Source organism: Baudoinia panamericana, assembly GCF_000338955.1.
Source record: "Baudoinia panamericana UAMH 10762 unplaced genomic scaffold BAUCOscaffold_13, whole genome shotgun sequence".
NCBI lineage: Eukaryota > Fungi > Ascomycota > Dothideomycetes > Mycosphaerellales > Teratosphaeriaceae > Baudoinia > Baudoinia panamericana.
The window spans coordinates 904,298-924,427 of NW_006911269.1; the positions used below are offsets into that span (position 1 = coordinate 904,298).

Genomic DNA, 20,130 nt, shown 5'->3' on the forward strand with positions numbered 1-20,130 from the left:
GGTACAAGTTTCCGAACCTGAAGAGCAGCTGTGGACTTATCGTACGTCGTATGGCGGCGAAGTTGCGCTCGCGAAGCTCACCATGGTAACCCTTGCTGTTTATGCAGGTAGGTGCGGATTTCTAGTTGACATGAAAATAGAGCCAGACATGTGCCGTAGCCACTCAAGGACAGCTGAACCCAGCGCTAGACTCAAAGTACTTTCGAAACCGCTCAACTTACGATGCAACAGAGCACGCATGTTAAGCTAAGGCACCTTGCTCTGGCGAGCTGGGCCGTGCTCTCTACCCTTGCACCCTCGGTGACTGCGCAAGCGGGTTGCAGCGTTGCACACCCGCCACCGACCTACGGTGCGCAGTCGCCTGTCTTAACTCGTGAAAGCGGATGCTGACCGCGTGAACTACTCAATGATAGACGTCGTGTACGAACAGGCCATATCAATCAATACCAATGTTCGAACGAACACAACGTTTCACCCCATTCCCGAAGTCGCCGTGACCATATCCAACGCTCCAACGTCAGTAGATGGAGTCACAACGTTCCGATATACGCAGCCCAGGACGTCGACGCATTCTATTGGTACTTCACAATCAAGCTCGACGTCCTGGGCAACACCAACAATGGTCTTGAACTCGTTTGTGCTGATGGTAACGGAAGCCCACTTCGCTCGAGTCGACGGCGGAAGAATTCACCGACGTCAGTCCGGTGACTTCTTCATCGGTTCGAATGGCACGGTCACGAATGATTGCACGCTTGTGCCCGTATATACGGTCACGAACGGAATGTTGGCGGCAACCGATCAAGGCGTCACCTACACCTACTCAACATCGCCCGGGACACCATATGAATTGTTCGCACCCAGCACGATTCCTGGTTCGATCACTACCACGTTTTCTCTCGGTCCTAACAGCGTGCTTAACTGGCAAAACGATGCGTTCTGGAACGGACAAGCGCAGTTTTGTAGCGTCTGGAACGGGACTATCTATGCGGTGTTCCGACAGAATGCTCCCGATGGGTGCACACACATTGATCTTCAGCTTTTCACCGTGTCTTCGTGCCAAGCGCTCGCGCTTTCGACGATTACTGGGCCTACGGGGTGAGCTACGTTCTTCGACAGGTCTTGACCATAGTTAGTGCTAACAATCACAGGCCGATTGGGTACGATCTGTGATCGCATAAAGAGTACGGGAACGTCACGCTAACGCGCCAGCAAGGCCTACAGGACCAGCCGGGTAGGTCTCGAGGCGCACCTGCCACTAGTTACGACTGCTGACAGTGCCTCTAGACCAAGCGGCCCCCCTGGCGCGGCTGGAATGAGTGGTCAGTGGGGAATAGCAGATAAGTCCACACTGCTGGCATGACGATCTCGAAGCTGAGATGAAGAACGCCGAAGTGGGCCTTCAGGTCCCTCTGGAGCCAGTGGCCAGCTTGGAGCCACGGGCGCTGTAGGGCCGCAGGGCCCTTCTGGCGCCAGTGGTCCGGTTGGTGCAATTGGCGCCACAGGACCAACAGGTGACTCACCACGATCGACTCTTTGAAGGACTGCAAACGCTCACTCCATCTTCAGGCCCACCAGGAGCATCTGGCGCCACCGGCCAAAGCGGTCAAGTCGGGGCCACAGGTAGTTAAGCTCTGGCAAATTGTTCAAAGGCGCAGATTGCTGACTGTTGGGAAGGTGTCACGGGTCCCACTGGTGCTTCGGGGGTGAGCGGTCAGACTGGTATGAATAATAGCCAAGCACTTGTCGTCTGCTTCGGTCCCTCTAATACTCATTTTGTTTGTAGGGGCAACCGGCGCTTCGGGATCAACAGGTAATTGAGCATTCACTAGAAGCTTTGTATCGTGGACGCTGAGGTGTTGCTCAGGTGCGACTGGCGCTGTGGGACCATCAGGTAAATAACGATCTAACAGCTGCTCCGAGATTGTGGAAACTCAAGTCTGCATAGGTCCCAGTGGTCCGCAAGGTCAAAGCGGCGCGGTAGGCGCAACTGGAGTGACAGGTGACTCAGCACGCGTTCTCCGCTTCACGGAGTACAACCACTCAGACTTTCGCAGGTTCTACGGGTCCCTCTGGGCCTTCTGGTGCCACGGGCATTAGCGGCCGGATTGGTGCGACAGGTAACTGTTTCTCGACCACTGCCGCTCAGAGAAGACACAAATACTCATGCTTGTGCAGGCTTAATGGGTCCTTCAGGCCCATCCGGACCGTCCGGACCCCCTTGCCCTTCTGCGTCCACAGCATCGTTCGGCTACGTGGGCTGCTACATCCAGACAGGCACACATGCCAACCCTACCGGCCTAGCGCTGAGCAACTGGCAAGCGACCTATACAGCCACCGTAGACTCCAGCTGCAGTCGCGCTTGCTTTACAGCGGGTTACTACTTCTTCGGAGCTGCCAATACTGCTGCAACGACGGCGGACTGTTGGTGCGATAATACTATTGCATGCGTGACTGTGTAAGTGCCTCTGCTCAATACATCTTCGCTGGCAAACGAAGACGTGATGGGAAGCGCTGACTGAGGTGCTGCTTCTAGGAGGACGGGGCTGTTGACTGGTGTGACTGGGAATGCCGGCGAGAACAACTGCTATCCGTGTGTTGGCGGGGCGAACGGTCTTGGGACTGCGGGTCAGTGTGGTAAATACGACCATCATGACTATTGCGATCTATGGGCGGAGCTTTTAGGCCTCACCTAGCAGTTATGCATATATCTCGTACGTTGCTCCGACAGCGTGTCACACGAACATGAACTGATGAACAGTTTTTGTCACTAGTGGCATTCACAAGCACTGTAAGAGTATGTCGGCGTATAACAGGCATTACTCCGCTCTACTGCTCCTAGCACGTGCATTGCGGGGAACGGGCAAAACCGGGGTGTGATGGGTGACTACATGCACCTTGCCGCCGCCCTCACCTCGATATCACGGCAACTTCACACACTTTACATATCGTGAATCTCGAATTCACATCCACAGCTGTTTTATCGCTTGTCAAGACCGGTGAAGCCATCCTCATGGACCATCATTTTCACTGCATCTCTTATCAGCTGAATGATTCATCACATCCGCCCATACAGTGACACCAACAGCGTCGAGGCTGCATACAGCCAACCAGTACCGAACACAGCAGAGACTATCACCTCACTCTCGTAACCCGACCAAGAAGGTTATAACCAACCATGCACGACCTCCGCAAACAAGCCCTCCTCGAGTCCGGCAAAACCGTGTCGCGCAAAGCGCGCTCCCGAGCAGCAGGCGGCGGCGGCGGTACACCCTCCTCCAGCCGTGCCAACAGCGCCGCTCCTTCGCGCGGCGGCTCGCGAGTGCCCAGCCGTAATGTCAGTGACGACGAAGCGGAGCTAAGCGACGGCACGCAATGGAGCGGCGCGAGCATCGACGAGATGATTGCGCCCGGTACCGAAGCCGATGCGGTTCCGGAAGAAGTCTGGAAGGAGGCACTTCGTGAGCGCATGGACGAGTTGGCGGGGTCGCGGAGGAAGGGTTCTAGTGAGGGCAGGGAGGAGAGCTTGACGGGGTTTGTGACGATTCTGACGAGGCATTATGCGGCTGATGAGGTCCGAGCACGGAGGGAGGAAACGGTGCAGGTTCTGCTCAAGAGCGTCAAGGCGGACGCCACGGACAAGGAAGTCGTTTTGGCTCTGAAAGCGCTGGCATTACTCGTCATTACTGAACCAAGCGATACCGTCTCCGACGCCCTCTCCGGACCACTAAAGACTTGCATCAACGACTCCCAATACCCCACTGCCAAGATCGCGGCGATCCACACCCTCAGCATCACGACCTTCTACGGCGGCGCGTCAATGGAGCAGACAGAAGACCTAATGTCCTACCTCCTCGACATCGTCTCCTCCGACGGCGCCGTAATAGACGCCGCAGACAACGCCGCCCTCGTCACCGCCGCGCTGGAAGAATGGGGCTTCATCGCCACGCAGGTGGAAGACATGTCCGAATCCACCCCCGAAGGCATGGAAACTCTGATCGAACAACTCGACAGCGCCGACGTCGATGTCCAGATAGCCGCTGGAGAGAACATCGCGCTGTTGTACGAGAAATCATACACGGAAGCCGAATCCGACGACGAAGCGGCGGAGGAAGACCAAAGCATTCCAACAAACGGCCACACCAACGGTCACTCAACCCGCATGATCAAGCGCTACAATCCAATCCAGGGCGACGAGCATCAATTGATTCAAACTCTCTCCGCCCTTGCCAAGACCTCCTCAAAGCGTCTTTCAAAGTCCTCACGCAAACGTCTCCATCTCGCGTTCACAGATATCCTGAATACGGTCGAAAACCCTACGCGAGGTCCGCGGTACAGTACCGCGCTGGACGAGGAGGGGAGGGAGATGGGGAGTAGACTCAAGATCGCCATTGGAGGACCCGGTGGGGGAAAGATGACGATCGATTCGTGGTGGAAGTTGCATCGGTTGAACGCGCTGAAGCGGTTGTTGAGGGAAGGGTTTTTGGTGCATTATGAGGAGAACCAGGTGGTGTTTGATAGTTTGCCGGTGGTTGTTGAGGAGGATTGAGGGATTATCACGTTAGACGGCAGGAGAATGCGCGAGTGTTTTGCCGCAACCGCCTCAATCACTGCTAGTATGCTTTCTAAGCCATTAGCCGTTTCCTGAGGTCCAGATAGGACTTGGTGCACCGGGGCAGCGATGACCTATAGTGATGAGGGTTTCGGACATGTGGAGAGTGTGCGTAAAAATCCTCAAGATTCAAACACAATGGAGTCCGGATCGTTGCATAGTTCCAATCAATTTGCTAAGGAACAACGAACCAAATGTCAGTGGCTGCCGGAATGCCTATTGTGGTCTCCATGGATGTGGTCTTTGCATGCTCCAAGGCTCGAGCACACTCGGTTTGTATCTGGGGTACTCGCTCCAAGCCAACAGGGCGAATCATGGTCAGGGGAGTCTCGAACGAGCGATTTCGGTGTGTAGCAACATTCTACTCTAGCAACACGAACTCAGCACGTGCACCGCTACGACCTTTCATCGGAAGTCGCCCCCGGCTCCAGCCATCTATGCTGTTACACTGCTCGCAAAGCAAAGGGCGATCCTCGTATCGAGCATCATCGTGCAAACACCCCACCACCACCACCACCACCGACAACATCCCACCAACATGCACCTCACTCTCTCTACGCACGGCTCATCACCCCCCAAGCCCGAATCTTATTATCCGTGTACCCGGCAAACAACGTCTGCCCATCCGCACTCCACGCCAAACTCACACACTCCGGCTCGCGGCTCTTCTTGCCCACCTCCATGTACTCCGGCTTCAACTCATCCACCTTGCTCTTCTTCTCCAGATCAAAGATGATAATCGACGAAGCGGTGGCGGCGCAGAGCCAGTAGCGGTTGGGGGAGAAGACGAGGGCGTGGATTTCGTCGCCGGCGGTGAGGGAGTAGAGGTGTTTGGACTCGTTGAGGTCCCAGAGCATGGTGGTGCCGTCTTTGCCACCCGAGGCGCAGAGGGAGCCGTCGGGGGAGATGGTGACGGTGTTGATGTAGCCGGCGTGGCCGATGTGGTCGGTTTGGATGCGGCAGGTGGCGAGTTCCCAGACCTAGCATGTTTCATCAGCATGAGGTCGGAGATGTACTTTGACGGCATATGAGTGTGGTTGATTGTGGGCTGGATCAGTGCGCCGGTGAAGGCAAAGTGTGTCTCATGGCCCGCAGGCTCTGAAGTAGCAAATACTTGAAAGTAGCATCATACGAGAGGTAGCTGCTGGCGAAGAAAAGAGAAATGTTAGACATACCTTGACATACTTATCCCACCCAGCAGACACAATCACCGGGTTCTGCGGGTTGGGGCTGAAGCGCACACAGCTCACCCACTCGGTATGTCCCTTGTCGGTGATGGTGTACTTGCAGTCACCGAGGGTGTTCCACAACTTGATCGTCCTGTCACGGCTGCCGGACACGATTTGACGGTTGTCGGCGGAGAAGGAGACGGAGAGGACGTCGTTGGTGTGGCCGACGAAGCGACGGGTGGTCTGGCCGGTGGACAGCTCCCAGAGACGGAGGGTCTTGTCCCAGGAGGAGGAGAGGGCGTAGGCGCCGTCGGAGCTGATGACGCAGTCGGAGACGATGTGGCTGTGGCCGTGCAGGGAGCGCTTGGGGTAGCCGTAGGAGGTGTCGTCGCGAGTCAGGTCCCAGATGATGAGAGTCTTGTCGCGCGAGGCCGAGAGCAGCATGTTCGGGCTGTCACGTGGTCAGCCATTCGTATGTATACACCTTGGCAGGCTGATGGTGTACACACTTCTCGAGCGACGTCGCCAAGCTGGTCACCCAACCACTGTGGCCCTCAAGGGTGCCGCGGAGAACGAGTTGCTCAGCCATTGTTGCTTCACGACCGGTACTGTTGGAAGAGAAGTGACTTGTTGACGGATTACTGCACTTTGTCCCTCGTACTGGTGAGAGGCTTGTGTGGTCGTAGTATGAGTTGGGGTTATTTGTTACGCCTTGTTGAAGGCGAAGTTTTGCTGGCGTGCGCGCCAAGATTCTGCGTCTCGCGGAGCCGTTTCCGCTACGTAGTTCTATGGCTGCTGCTATACCGCCTTAGGCAGAAATATCGTTGCATTACTTTGCCGCATTCTTCATCTCACCAACAATGTCCGAACGGGAGCATCTTCTTCAACCTACATGCTCCACCGGTACTGTGACCCCCACTATGGCGCTTAGCCACGCCGGTTTACACGTAGCTCAATAGAAGAGGCACAGTAGGCGAAGGATGTGGCAATGTATCGGTCATTGCAATGCTTCCAGTCGTTACTCTTCGTTAAGCTTTCCAGCATTCATTTCAGAACAAAGCAACAATAGGACACAGCACAAATAACCATTGCCACCACTAACGAATCACCGGCAGGTTATCTGCGTTGAAGAGGCCTATACCGTGTTCTGGAATTCCCTTCAACAGGGATCACAAAGCCTCCAAGCCCAGCGAGACTCCACACGTACTCCACCAACCCCCCGCCATTGTTCCACACACACACAGACTTGGCCTCGCGTTTAGCAACCAAAGATGCACTTCGCGGCCGAAAGACCCATGCGCGACGTCGCGGAGCCGTAGGCAGTCTTGAGGTAGCAGTTCGTGCCGCTGAGAACGTAACCCTTGCATCCCGAGTTCGAGTCGCAGAGCGCAGCACACGACTCGATGCTGTTGGCGGAGTAGGGGTTGTTGGTGAAGTCGCCACCGTAGTGGTCCTGCGAATGGCACGTCAGGTCAGAAGTAAAAGGGATGGGAGTCGGTGCGTGAGGCTTACATTGTCACAGTCGATCTTGTAGGTGTTGCCGTTCGGGGTGATGTACAGCAAGCCGTTGGCGAAGGGGCAAGAGAAAGCCGGGCGCACGTTAAGGACGGCGCGGCCTCCGACTGTGAGCGAACTGTTAGACGATCATCCTCCTTCGAGTGAAGAGGAAGAGGAGGACTGTACGTACTGACGGCACTGTTCGACTGCGGCGGGTTGACGCCGTTCTTCATGTAGCATGGGCCTGGGCTGCCGGGTACCTACTCGGATAGTCAGCATCCGTCAGGACCCTCGACCGGGCCTTGTGTGAATGCGACATACGTATGACACATCCACGCAGGATCCGCGAGCGGCGCATTGATCCAAGCAAGCGTTGTAAGTGTTGGTGTAGGCGAGGAGGGTGTCGCTGCCGTAGCGATCGACGTTGCATTCGACCTGGAAGGTCACGCCGGCCGACACGTACAAGCTGCCGTTGTTGGCTGGGCAGGATATCTGGGCCGAAGAGACGGAGGCGAGGAGAGACGCGACGCAGGCTGCGACGGCAAAGATTGAGCGACCCATTTTGGCAGTAGGAATGAATGGTATTTTTCGTGGTATTGGAACGAGTGATAGTGTTGATAATGTTAGAACGAGTGTGTCGAATGCGATGGTGTTGCTGGGACACTCTTGGGTTGCAGCAGACTTTCTCTATATACCTACCTGCAACGAGCCTAGATCTGTGGCCTTCTCATCTGGTCGGAGCAAGAAGTGGACATCCTCATCCCGTCTCCACGTGCTGCATCTAGCGTGCTGCTGCGCGTTCGGGGAGACACATCATTTAGGTGCTATACTTTCCGTCGCGCGCTGAGCGAATGCAAATTCTACCGCCACCGTGGAGTATTCGGCTCGGGGGGTTGTATGTAAAAATGTCTTACAGGGGCCGGGCACGCCAGGTTCAGTTGCTGGCGTATTTCACTAGCCATGCCGAGGACCAAGTCCTTGTGGGCTGTGACGCCGTCCCTAGCCTGGAAGAAGTTCCTGAAAAGACGGCTGGAATGACCACGTAAGTCATCCGTTTCAAACGTAAACCGGGCTGAGCAGACGTCGCGACAGGTGCAACCGTTGCAGAAGAATAGTTTTGCAACGACCGGGGCAGGCTGCCTATTTCGACGTTGCACGGTTGGTGACAGGAACCTTAACTTTTGCCTTTTTCCAGATCGCTCACTCAATCGAATAGGCTTCTTCACTAGGAGTAGGCTCAAGCGTTTTCGATAGACCGAAGCTTTGTTACACGGCTATAGTACTAGATCGTACCTTTCAGCTAATAGAGGATTCCTGTTTGACGTGGCCGGTTCGGATCTCAGATCCCAAGCATCGGAGGGTGATGTCCAGGTTTGGTTTTTACTTCCCGTAAGATGTCCTCATCTCCGCGAAAGTCTAAGACATTGTCCGTTCAGGTACGCTTAACGGGGCCGTTTGCCGTGGCGCCTCAGGCGTGCATGCTCTCGCATTATTCTGCTCACACGTCTCCGAAGCCACTTAGTTCTCTTTTCGTTCCACGAATCTCTTGGTAATCGTGCAGATGACGGTAGTACGCCTAGAGTAACAGGTATATCTGCTGTTTATACGCGCATAAAGGCGTAGCAATGTTTGAGCTCGGGTGAATGCTGCTAAGCAGTAGTATAGACGTTCGATAGATAGAACTTACGTTATTTTGATATAGCGGTTATCAATCGGAGAAAACAGTGCATAAAAAAGGTTCTGCACATTAACAGAATCGACTGCACTTGTACTCATAACCTGCTACGCATGCCACATGACCCTGGGTATCTCGATCACGGCCGTCGCTCATGCTCATGCCTCCATACAACATCCCAAATCCAATCATGCTATGCCACACTCCCTCGCTATGCGCCAACAGAAGCCTCTAAACGAATTTGCACCTCATCACATCACACATGCCTCCCCCGTTTCCCTCCCCCTGCCCGACCTCCCTTCCCATCTCGCCCACTGTCAGACCCATCAAACTCCATCCCTGAGATGTCGAAAAAATCCGGATACGGCATCTTACGCTTGCCGCCCGCTCCGCTCGCGAGATTGAGATTGATGGTCCGACCGCCATTTTCTCGATGTCGGTTGTGGTTCGTGTGGCGTGAGCGTGAGGATCGTGGTAAAATGCGGACGGTGCCGGTGCTTGATGGTGTAGAGGCGGTCGTCTGTGGGCTAGAGGAGGAAGCGTCCAGCTCCATGCCGACGCTACCTTCTCTGTCGTGGTTGGTTGGGTATGCGTGGGTGGAGCGGAAGGTGAAGTCGTGTGTCGTTGGTAGTTGAGAGGGATACTGTATTGCGGGTGTTGCTTGCAATGCGGGAGGTTCTGACAGGACTCTTCGAGGCGGAGACGACTCGTCTGCCGAATGACTGGATGACACCGGCACAGCTGGGGGCGATTTCCTCTGAGCCTCGGGCGACGAGCTGCGTGTGTTGAGGCCGTCATCGTGCCGCACAACCAGTTCGTCTTCCTCATCAGCACCGCTCTGTTTCCCAGGCGCTCCCTCACCGTCTAAGCGCTCCGTTGCCCACTGCCTCACCCTCCACCCCTCTCCGTCCATCAACCCCAAATTCTCTCGGTCCAGGAAGGCCAACAGGTCGTCGAGAGCATCTTGGTAGCCTGATGACCTTGCCTTCGCCTGTGCGGAAGTGGCTGCCTTGAACAAATTCGTCACGGACAAGGCGGCTGCCTTGAATTCGGAGAGCAGCTCTGGTTGCTCTGTGCGCCTCCGGCCTGAAGTCGGCAGACTTGTCGATAGATTCCTCATGGACTCCATCGTTCGCTGTCCTTGTGACTTGTGCGGCGCCGATGCGTGCAGGTTCCGGTAGATGCCACCAGGTCCGCGTATACAGCCGTTGCTTGCAGTATGCTGCCGTTGCTTGTAATATACTGCCGTCGCTGTGGTATGCTGCCGTCAATTGCGGTACGAAGCCGTTATCTGCCGTACACTGCCGTGCCCAGTGGTATGAAGGCGTCCCCCGTCGTATGCGGCGGTTGCTCGTCTCGATTTGTTGCCTAACAATGCGTATAGCTTACGCTGTACCCGAGCCTGCTGCCAATCCTCCCAGAGCAGCCGATGACCAACCCGAAGCGCGTACTGAAGTCACAGAGCCTGATACCTTCGGGGTTACTGTTGACGCAGACTGCAGGCCTGTGAAAGAAACACCGGCATCTAACGGCCCGAGGCCCCGCTGTAATGAGATCCGAAGCGCCGAGGTCGCCTCAGGCCAGCAATGTCCCTCCAGCCTGCGTCACTGCGGTAAACATTGACTGTTGTTTCACCCATCAATTAATCAAGTCGGACCATATAAATGTACCGGAGACTGCTCGCGACTACGATGCAACGAAAGTCGAACAATTAAATCAATTGAAACGCAAGCATATCATCGGCAGCCGCAAGCATGGCCTCCGTCTCGTCGCTGGACCAGGACATGCGCAACCTGCGCCTCGCCCGCTACACTCCCCAAGCGGCGCAGGAAGTGCGCGCATGGATGGAAGACACCTTGGGCGAACAACTCCCCGCCGGCGACCTCCTCGAAGCGCTCAAAGACGGCGTAGCGCTCTGCAAGCTTGTCAATCTGGCCCTTCCCCCACCGGGTGTCAAGTTCAAGAGCAGCGGCATGCCCTTCATCCAAATGGAGAACATCAGCCACTTCCTAAGGGCATGCGAGATGCCGCCTGTCAATCTTCCAGCACACGACCGCTTCCTGACTGTCGATCTCTTCGAAGCCAAAGACCCGGCGCAGGTGCTTCAATGTCTTGGCGCATTCAGCAGAAAAGCACATGCCCTCAACCCCTCCCGCTTCCGCACCGCTATTGGCCCCAGAAAGATCGGCGCGGTCGACTCCCCTTACCAGACCAGCACCAACGGCTCCACATGGCGCGGCAATCGCCCTGTAAGCCCAACGAAATTGACACCCTCGCTCACCGGCGGCTCTACCGGCTCCCAATCCAACGCCGCGGGTAGCGGGATGATGAAGTCTTCTTCCGGCCCAGTCAGTAGCTGGAGCAAGCGGCAAGACGAAGGCGCCACCATGCCAGCCTGGAACATCCACCAATACGGCTACATGGGCGGAGCGTCGCAGGGCAATCAAGGGATTAGCTTCGGCGCGCGGAGACAGATTACGAGTCAGGCTCCGCATGTGCCTAGCTTGGTGGAGAAGGAGAAGAAGCGGAAGGAGGATGAGGAGAGACTGAGGGTGCAGGCGGAGGAGGCGGAGTACAAGAGGCGGGTGGAGAGGGAGGCGGAAGAGGCGGATGAGGAGAGAAGGTGGGAGGACGAGACGAGACGGTTGAGGGAAGAGGAGAGGCGGAAAGTGGAGGAGCAGAAGAGGGTATGGGAGGAGCAGGAGCGGAGGTGGAAGGTTGAGGAGGAAGCGAGGCGGAAGGAAGAGGTGGAGATGCAGGCGAAGCTTTTACCCAAGCAACCCCCTCAGAAGCCCAGGGTGAGCAGTAATGGCATCCTGAGAGGACAGAGTCTGGCGGAGTATCAGCGGGAGTCGGCTGCGGCAGCCTCACGAGGCACGGATGGCTCGGCGGATGAACTGACGCCGGAGCAAGCCAGGGTGAAGGAGCTGGAGAGGCAGCTCGAGGAGGCGCGGGAGCGGGAACGGCAGTACCAGGCTGAGCGGGAAGAGCGGTTGAGGCGGGGCGAGGAGAGGTCGTCGAGACCGAGTACCGCGCAGTCTTCGCGGACGCAGACGGAGGTGGCGAGGCCGCAGAGTGCGCGGGAGAGTGAGGCGAGTTGGACAGGGGATGAGAGGGAGGTTTTGCGGCGGGAGTGGCAGAGTGGTCGGAATGGCTTGGCGGCGACAAGCACTCCTTCTGCTACTGCAGCGGCACCGGGAGCGCAGAAAAAGTTGCCTAGCGAGGCGAATCGTGTGCCTGCACTCCTCCCCTCACGACCGCTACAACCAGCATCGAACCCAGCTCCAGCTCCAGCTCCAGCTCCCGAACCACGACCCTCAGACCCAGAAATGGAAATGGAACCAGCACCGCAAGAAGACGGTCCATCCGACGATCTCCCAACCGCACACCAACAAGCTCCACCCCTCCAGTCCACCTCCTCCACCTCCTCAATCCCCCAATTCAACCCCGAATCAGCCCCCACCTCTTCACCCCTAGGCAGCACAAACCGTCCCCTCCCGACCCCGGAAAAGGAGTTCCACGCCTACAGCCCAACCACCACCCGCAGCACCAACCGCACCTCCGCCTTCCTAGCTACCAACCCGGCCCCCGCCGAAATCCGACCCCGCGTCTCAAGCAGCCAAGAAGCAGGCGACACCTCCCTCGAACAATCCCGCGACCGGGACCGGCGTCTCGCCTCCCAAACGCAGACGAAAGCGGGTGGCTGGGCGAGCAAGAGTTTGCTGGAGCGGGAGATGGAGCGGGAGCGGGAACGGCAGAGGGAGTGGGAGGTCAATCAGCAGGAACTCAAGGGCAAGGATCAGAAGAGGGATCCGCATGCCGGGGTGGGCGCGGGTCAGAGCTGGGATGTGAATCAGTATGGGTATACGGGTGGGGATAATGCGAATAGGGGGAGTAGTGCGGGGAGTGGGATTAATTTTGGGGGGAGGAGGCAGATTATTGGGCCTAGGCCTTTGAAGTAAGCTGGGGTGGAGGGAGGGAATGTACGGGATGTGTGAGGGGGTGTGTATGGGAAGCTTTGTGGTGAAGACGAATGGGGTTCGATGGGTTAGGGACGTTGATAAGAATGGTTGGACGGGGGTAGTGGTGGCGGCGGCGGCAGCAGCGAATGGGAAGCCTGAACGTTTGCGAACATGATCTGTGAATCGTTGCTGTATGAGTAAGTGGTACTGCGCGAAGCAAGAGTTGCGCCGATATTGCCATCGCATGCGGAAATGGAAGTTCGCTGCAGATAGAACGCCAAAAAGAGACTTCCACGAGTATCTGCCATCACATAGCCATCTCGGCCTGTAGTTTCCGCAACTCTTCCTCCTCGTCGTCCTCTTCCACTCGTTGTTGCCTCGTTGGAACTGTACACAAAACATCAGCACATACACTTAACCCTCGCACATCTGCTCTTCGCCGGGAGGATGTTGGTGTACTCACGCTCCCCCGTATGCACATTCGGCAACCGCCCCACCGCATCCCCGACCGGCACATTCCCCGTCCGCAACATCTTGTTGTCCAACTCCTCCTGCTGCAACTCCGCCAACTCCTCATCCAACTCCTCCTCATCCACCGCCCCGGCCCCAACACTATTCCCTTGCGTCAACGCCTCGGCAATCTCCTCCCCGATCGCGTGTTGCTCCCGCAAATCCTCCATCGTCTGATCCACTTTGTCGATTGTCAGCCCGCCGTGGATCTTCTTCATCGCTTGTTGCGCGTGTTTCATCGCGTCGAGGGTCTCTTTGTTGATGTTCGCCGTTTCGATGGAGGAGATTTCGCGCTCGACGGTGAGCATTTGCGCGGAGGTTTGTTCGAGTTGGTGTTCGTATGTTTTCTTTCTTCGTAATGCAGCTTTGGCAACTGATCGTCATCACATATCATTAGCATCTCCATCCGCCGATATCACCGCTGGTGGTCGCGTGATGTACATGTGGGGGGGATGTCGGGACGTACCAGCTTTATTCGAAGTCACATTCTTCCGCGCAATGGCATCCTGCTCGTCCATCTGATTCTGCAGGTGCTTCTCGCGCTTGGCGAGCATCTCGAGGGTACTGCGGAGGCCGAGGATGGCGTTCTTGGGCGCATCTTTGCTCTTCGCTGCGTTGCCGCCGAACAGGCTGCCCCAGCCCCACCCGCTTGACATGATGATGTGCTACGCCGCTCGGGGGCGGAGGTGTACCCTACTATCCGGGGTGGTGGCGGTGGGAAGACCGGGGCGGCGGTGGGTTGCTGGTGGTGGTTGTTGTAGGGCGATAAGCTATAAGTCTTCTAGCGGCGGAGATGGTGGTCGGAGACAAGCTCTTGTGATCCTTGGCGGTTGTCTTGTCACTGATATGCTTATTTCGCTGCCTGTCGTTGGTGGTGCTGTGCGGTGTGCGGTACAGGAAAGGACGCTGATAACTGCCTTGTGGTGGGTGGAACAAGGGCGGGCGAGTGGTGTGTGGCCTTGACATGTGCATCAGCGAATGACGTGGGCGGAGGCCGACCCACCACGATTAGGTAATGCTCGTTGCTGGGCTGAACGGAGAAAGGCACAACATCATAACACTTTACATCGAACATTAATCACATCACACTATAAGTGTATTGGTTCGCAGAAAGGATGGTCCTCTTCTGACTGGGATGTCGTTGGCACGCTGAGAACTGCAAGTGGAATGCCGGAGCCTAGTCGCCTCGTCAAGCTGGGACAGTTGCACCAAATTGACAAAGGCAGCAAAGTCCGCTTCCTCGCATGGTGAGCGGCGTTCCATCAGTCTCATCGGCCTTTCCATGATGTTACTAGAAGTCTAGTAACCTCTCTCTAGCGTCCACAACTACGACGGTCAGACTGCACGACTCACGCTGAAGGACCGCTATCCCGCCACCAGCCCGGGTACTCCCACCGCCATTGTCTCAATCCACGGCGTAATCGACGGAATGAACCACGAGCTTCTAGAGACGGGAGCCTGGCTCAACGTCATGGGCTACGTGCGATCTTCGCCGCCAGATCTCGTGACTTCCAAGCCTAACCGCTCGAAGACGGCCAGACTGACTTACATTGAAGCAACGATGATCTGGTCTGCTGGAGCGATCAAGCTCGACGTGTACCAGGCTGCCGTGACAAGCTTGCAAGAGACTGCCACGATCGAGCCACCGGACTGACAGGCACGTTCATTCTTGCTCTCCCTCTTCCTCCCACGGCAGCCGGCCGGGAAAGATCTCGTTGCCGCTCAAACCTCCCGTCCACCTCAGGAGCTGCCAAACAGACTCATCATAAGTAGGCATACTGTCAAGCGCCCTAGGCTCCCAATTCCTCGCCCTTCGCTTGTCAGCCAACGGCGCTCGCACACCATACAAATCCGCCTCGAATGGCTCGAACGCCCGTTGCCGCTCCAACTGCTCCGTCTGCGCCCGCTCAGCAAGCGTGAATGGCGGATCGACGCCTTGCACTCGGATTCTGTCCTGTGGCCACTTGATGGCACGCGCGTGTAGCATGAGAAAGCGATTCGCTTTGAATGCGTGCGTGATCACGGTGACGTATTCCGGGTATCGTCCTACAAGGTGGCGGAAGTGTAGGACGGAGAAGAGGAGGTTTTGGTAGCTGTCTGTCGCCAAGGACTCGACATACTCGCTCAGCAGGTTTAAAGTTATCGACGAGAAAGCATTGTGGTAGCTTTGGCCTTCGGTGTAGTGTCTGTTGGTGGTCCGTCCACCTGATACGAGTAGTAGAGCTTGTGCGTTTTGTTTGCAGAGTTCCTCGCCAGCACGATAATGAGCGGCGAAAGTGCGAGCCTCGCTAGCTTTATGGGTTGCTGGGTCTGCACGCTGGAAGGGTTGCAAGATCCAGTTCTTCTCGTTGAGAGGGTCGCCTCCCAGATCACCGCCGATGTATGTGGCGTGGCAGCATACGATGACCAGGTCGGTGCAGTCTCTCGAAATGGAGAGCTTCGAGGGATGATTGTTGGACTCAGACATAATGGCTGGTGTGTCGTAGAAAAATTAGAACGGCGTCACCGCACGCTTCCTATCGCATTGTCTCGGTCGAATAAACAAACCCTTCATCACATTTCACCTTCGTCTGTACAGCGCGCGCCACGAGTCAACCTCGACGCCTCCCATCCATCGCACTAACGTACGCCCTCCGCCCTCGATGTGCGGTCAAGGCGACCTTCATGTTGATACAGCTGTGGCTTGAGGCGGAGCGCTTCTAGACGGAGGCTTGACCGCACGCTAGCTGCATGTCGTAGCGCTGGAAATAGGCTCGGCTGCGGAACGCCTGCAAGGAACGTTTGTCTAATGCGGGCAATGCTGCTCTCACCACCAGCACCTCAATTCCTCAGCTGGCCATCCTTGCCATAGCTATAGCGTGCCCATTCCCCAAACGAGTCCAATTCTCCATCATTCTCATATCACATCTTCTCACCCTGAGCTCCCCCGAATTAGTACGGCACTTTCGAATCGATCTCTCGCCGTGAGACGAAAGATCTGAAACACGAGCTGCGCGGCTGAGGCGACCAGTCACCGTGCACCAAGTTCCGGACCCTGACTGGGGAACGCGCGAACTAACTTGTCAGCACCTTGAGACGTCAAGCGAAACCTTTCAATTCACCTGAACATTCTTGCCCCTAACCTCTCTTCGTTCGACCACAGCAGAGACACTCTCGTTGCGTCTTCTTCTCTGTTAAGCATATTGGGGAGAACACATACTCGCCTTAAAAGCACCAGGATCGAGACCGGCGTTCATAGAGGCGAGCAAACGAGGCTAGCCCATCAGCTGACTGCGTGAGCTGAGGCACGGTTCACGCGAAGCAAGGAATGGCGTATCAGGGCGGCGGAGGGTACGGCGACGAGCATGGCCTGCCTCATGGCTCGGTATGTCCATTCACCAGCATGAAATAGCATCAATGCCCGTCTTGGCATGATTGTGCAACAGTGACTGACGCGGCTCGAGCAGCAACCACTTCACGCACCCCCACCACATGAGAGCGACGACGATGAACAACAACGCTCACTCCTACATCCCAACCCTAACGGCCCATTCGAAGGCCCGTTCGACGAGCCAATGAACCACCATGGCGCTCCGACCAGCGGCTACAGCCTGGAGGAGTCGTATATGGGCGGGTCAGAGCACGGTGCACCGCCGTACAATGGCCATCACTACGACAATGGCATGGGTGGCGCGGTCCTTGAAGATCCAGCCTACGGACCAATCGACCGCATTCCGAGCCCGTATGCCCGACCCGAGTCACCTAACACACAAGCGTGGCGGGAGCGACAACAGCCTGGCGGTCCGGCAGCACAGCAGGGCGGCTTGAAGCGCAACGCCACTCGTAAGGTCAAGCTTGTGCAAGGCGCGGTGCTGAGTGCAGACTACCCCGTCCCGTCTGCCATCCAGAATGCCGTGCAAACGAAGTACCGCAATGATTTGGAGGCGGGAAGCGAGGAGTTCACCCATCTGCGCTATACGGCCGCCACCTGCGATCCGGACGACTTCACGTTGAAGAATGGGTACAATCTCCGCCCGGCCATGTATAACAGACATACGGAGCTGCTGATTGCCATTACCTACTACAATGAGGACAAGGTCCTGACCGCCCGCACGTTGCACGGTATCATGCAGAACATCCGCGATATTGTGAACCTGAAGAAGTCGGAGTTCTGGAACAAGGGCGGCCCGGCGTGGCAGAAGATCGTGGTGTGCCTGGTCTGCGACGGTATCGACCCTTGCGACAAGGGCATGCTTGATGTCATGGCCACCATCGGCTTGTATCAGGATGGCATTATGAAGAAAGGTATCGACGGCAAGGAGACGGTAGCGCACATCTTCGAGTACACCACGCAACTCTCTGTCACGCCGAATCAGCAACTCATTCGACCGCTCGATGACGGACCTTCCACTCTGCCGCCCGTACAGATGATCCTGTGCTTGAAGCAGGAGAACAGCAAGAAGATCAACTCCCATCGATGGCTGTTCACCGCCTTTGGCCGCATTCTGAACCCGGAAGTCTGCATTCTGCTCGACGCTGGTACGAGACCCGGCAACAAAGCTCTCCTCGCACTTTGGGAGGCCTTCTACAACGACAAGGATCTAGGCGGTGCTTGCGGTGAGATCCACGCTCTACTCGGCCGGGGCTGGCGTAACCTTCTCAACCCGCTCGTGGCGATTCAAAACTTCGAATACAAAATCTCCAACATCCTGGACAAACCGCTCGAATCCTCCTTCGGCTACGTGTCCGTGCTACCCGGTGCTTTCTCCGCCTACCGTTTCCGCGCCATCATGGGTCGGCCTCTGGAGCAGTACTTCCACGGTGACCACACGCTGTCCAAGAAGCTCGGTCCGAAGGGTATCGAGGGCATGAATATCTTCAAGAAGAACATGTTCTTGGCCGAGGACCGTATCTTGTGCTTTGAACTGGTCGCCAAGGCCGGCAGCAAGTGGCATCTGACTTACGTCAAGGCGTCCAAGGGCGAGACGGATGTGCCTGAAGGTGCGCCCGAGTTCATTGGGCAGCGCCGACGTTGGCTCAATGGTTCGTTCGCTGCCACGCTTTACTCGCTCATGCATTTCTCCCGCATGTACCGGTCTGGACACAATATTGTGCGCATGTTCTTCTTTCACATCCAGTTGATCTATAACATTGCCACGGTGTTTCTCACCTGGTTTTCGCTTGGTAAGTGACCAATTCAATCCGAGAGTACGCCTGTTGTGCTAATCAAAATGATAGCCTCCTACTACCTCACCACCATCGTCATCCTCCAACTCGTCAACACCTCCAGCACCATCAACAACCAACCCGCCTTCCCCTTCGGCACCACCGTCACCCCCATCATCAACGTGATAGTCGAGTACGGCTACCTCGCCATGCTCCTCCTCCAATTCATCCTTGCCCTCGGCAACCGGCCCAAAGGCAGCAAGTGGAGCTACATCACCTCCTTCTGCGTCTACGCCCTAATCCAACTCTACGTCATCGTCGACTCCGTCTGGCTCGTCGTGCACGCCTTCATGGGCGACAACCTGACCGGCATAGAAACGAACAAAGGCACCCAAGCCTTCATCCACTCCTTCTTCGGCACCAACGGCCCCGGCGTCATCCTCATCGCCGTCGCCGCAACCTTCGGCCTCTACTTCGTCGCCAGTTTCCTCTACCTCGACCCCTGGCACATGTTCACCTCCTTCGGCCAGTACCTCCTCATGATGACGAGCTACATCAACATCCTCATGGTCTACGCCTTCAGCAACTGGCACGACGTCTCGTGGGGCACCAAGGGATCCGATAAAGCCGAAGCCCTGCCCTCAGTCCAAAGCCAAAAGGCCTCTGACGGCATGGGCGCGGTGATCGAGGAACCCGACCTCCCGCAAGCGGACATCGACTCCCAGTTCGAACAAACCGTCAAGCGCGCGTTGACGCCGTATGTGGCGCCGAAGGAGGAGAAGAAGGTCAGCTTGGAGGATAGTTACAAGTCCTTCCGCACGCGGCTGTTGAGTGCGTGGATCTTTTCGAATGCGTTGTTGGTTGTGTTGATCACGAACGATAGTGTGGATCGCTTTGGGTTTAGCAGTGGAGCTACTACGCGAACGGCGAACTTTTTCAGGGCGTTGTTGTGGGCGACGGCCGGATTGAGCTTTATCCGGTTCATGGGGTGTCTCTGGTTCTTGGGGAGGAGTGGCTTGCTTTGCTGTTTTGCTAGGCGGTAAGGAGAGAGTGCGTCCTCCCTCCGTGCTGGATGTTAGGTGCTTTGGCGTTTGGGGTAGCGTAGCGAAAGGCGTCCCGAAGGAAAGCAGCGCGTCTTAGCGTTTACTAGCAGTGCAAGAAAGTCTACATCCGTCGAGCCTCATACGTGTTCCGGGGGCCTGTCACTCGAAGATTGAACGGGTTGGGTGAAGTGATGTCTTATTGCGTCGCATAATCTCATCCCGAATCCGCTTTGAGAGCGCTCCTAAACGCCACGCTAACCTCGTTGCACAGAGCACATGAACGTTGTGAGAGCCCACCCAACTCCTATGCCTTGAACGCTCTAGCCACCCGTCTCCGGTACATCCGAGACGGCAACGGCATCCCGGCAGCCAACTGTCCCTGCACAATCTCCAACGCCGAAATCTGCTGGCCCACGCCCCACGTGCCATCGTAAGCATTGATGGTCCACTTCGTACCGCATACATTCGAATCCGTGCCGCCATTGCACGACGCCAGGGCCCCCTGCACAGAGGCTTGCAA

The 20,130-nt window shown here is 56.5% G+C and overlaps 10 protein-coding genes across 10 annotated transcripts; 5 read left to right on the plus strand and 5 right to left on the minus strand.

The window, feature by feature from the left end:
* Nucleotides 1-406: 406 nt before the first annotated feature.
* BAUCODRAFT_27724 (uncharacterized protein) lies at nt 407-1,099 on the plus strand (the record flags this gene model as incomplete). Its single annotated transcript, XM_007682124.1, has 1 exon — nt 407-1,099. The coding sequence occupies one exon, from the start codon at nt 407-409 to the stop codon at nt 1,097-1,099; it is 693 nt and encodes a 230-aa protein (XP_007680314.1).
* Nucleotides 1,100-2,755: 1,656 nt separating this feature from the next.
* On the plus strand, nt 2,756-4,810 carry BAUCODRAFT_289616 (uncharacterized protein). The gene has a single exon (XM_007682590.1). It carries the CDS (start codon nt 3,176-3,178, stop codon nt 4,544-4,546), a length of 1,371 nt encoding a protein of 456 aa, XP_007680780.1. The 5' UTR covers nt 2,756-3,175; the 3' UTR covers nt 4,547-4,810.
* A 1-nt stretch (nt 4,811) lies between these two features.
* On the minus strand, nt 4,812-6,478 carry BAUCODRAFT_38509 (uncharacterized protein). Its single transcript, XM_007682221.1, has 3 exons — nt 6,288-6,478; nt 5,785-6,229; nt 4,812-5,589 (listed from the first exon to the last, which is right to left on the minus strand). The coding sequence occupies exons 1-3, from the start codon at nt 6,365-6,367 to the stop codon at nt 5,164-5,166; spliced, it is 951 nt and encodes a 316-aa protein (XP_007680411.1). The 5' UTR covers nt 6,368-6,478; the 3' UTR covers nt 4,812-5,163.
* Nucleotides 6,479-7,036: 558 nt separating this feature from the next.
* On the minus strand, nt 7,037-7,836 carry BAUCODRAFT_27727 (uncharacterized protein; the record flags this gene model as incomplete). The annotated part of the gene is made up of 4 exons (XM_007682125.1): nt 7,037-7,231; nt 7,291-7,400; nt 7,466-7,535; nt 7,597-7,836. The coding sequence occupies 4 exons, from the start codon at nt 7,834-7,836 to the stop codon at nt 7,037-7,039; spliced, it is 615 nt and encodes a 204-aa protein (XP_007680315.1).
* A 1,176-nt stretch (nt 7,837-9,012) lies between these two features.
* Nucleotides 9,013-10,399, minus strand: BAUCODRAFT_142984 (uncharacterized protein). Its single transcript, XM_007682591.1, has one exon. The coding sequence runs from the start codon at nt 10,077-10,079 to the stop codon at nt 9,207-9,209; it is 873 nt and encodes a 290-aa protein (XP_007680781.1). The 5' UTR covers nt 10,080-10,399; the 3' UTR covers nt 9,013-9,206.
* A 305-nt stretch (nt 10,400-10,704) lies between these two features.
* On the plus strand, nt 10,705-12,912 carry BAUCODRAFT_78520 (uncharacterized protein; the record flags this gene model as incomplete). Its single annotated transcript, XM_007682334.1, has 2 exons — nt 10,705-11,977; nt 12,407-12,912. The coding sequence occupies 2 exons, from the start codon at nt 10,705-10,707 to the stop codon at nt 12,910-12,912; spliced, it is 1,779 nt and encodes a 592-aa protein (XP_007680524.1).
* Nucleotides 12,913-13,065: 153 nt separating this feature from the next.
* On the minus strand, nt 13,066-14,239 carry BAUCODRAFT_290006 (uncharacterized protein). Its single transcript, XM_007682592.1, has 4 exons — nt 13,889-14,239; nt 13,518-13,795; nt 13,376-13,484; nt 13,066-13,299 (listed from the first exon to the last, which is right to left on the minus strand). The coding sequence occupies exons 1-4, from the start codon at nt 14,076-14,078 to the stop codon at nt 13,220-13,222; spliced, it is 657 nt and encodes a 218-aa protein (XP_007680782.1). The 5' UTR covers nt 14,079-14,239; the 3' UTR covers nt 13,066-13,219.
* A 350-nt stretch (nt 14,240-14,589) lies between these two features.
* BAUCODRAFT_77748 (uncharacterized protein) lies at nt 14,590-15,076 on the plus strand (the record flags this gene model as incomplete). Its single annotated transcript, XM_007682275.1, has 2 exons — nt 14,590-14,669; nt 14,740-15,076. 2 exons carry the CDS (start codon nt 14,590-14,592, stop codon nt 15,074-15,076), a joined length of 417 nt encoding a protein of 138 aa, XP_007680465.1.
* A 9-nt stretch (nt 15,077-15,085) lies between these two features.
* On the minus strand, nt 15,086-15,889 carry BAUCODRAFT_126433 (uncharacterized protein; the record flags this gene model as incomplete). Its single annotated transcript, XM_007682593.1, has 1 exon — nt 15,086-15,889. One exon carries the CDS (start codon nt 15,887-15,889, stop codon nt 15,086-15,088), a length of 804 nt encoding a protein of 267 aa, XP_007680783.1.
* Nucleotides 15,890-16,252: 363 nt separating this feature from the next.
* BAUCODRAFT_38517 (glycosyltransferase family 2 protein) lies at nt 16,253-20,082 on the plus strand. Its single transcript, XM_007682222.1, has 3 exons — nt 16,253-16,786; nt 16,869-18,585; nt 18,640-20,082. The coding sequence occupies exons 1-3, from the start codon at nt 16,730-16,732 to the stop codon at nt 19,608-19,610; spliced, it is 2,745 nt and encodes a 914-aa protein (XP_007680412.1). The 5' UTR covers nt 16,253-16,729; the 3' UTR covers nt 19,611-20,082.
* The last annotated feature ends 48 nt before the right edge of the window (nt 20,083-20,130 follow it).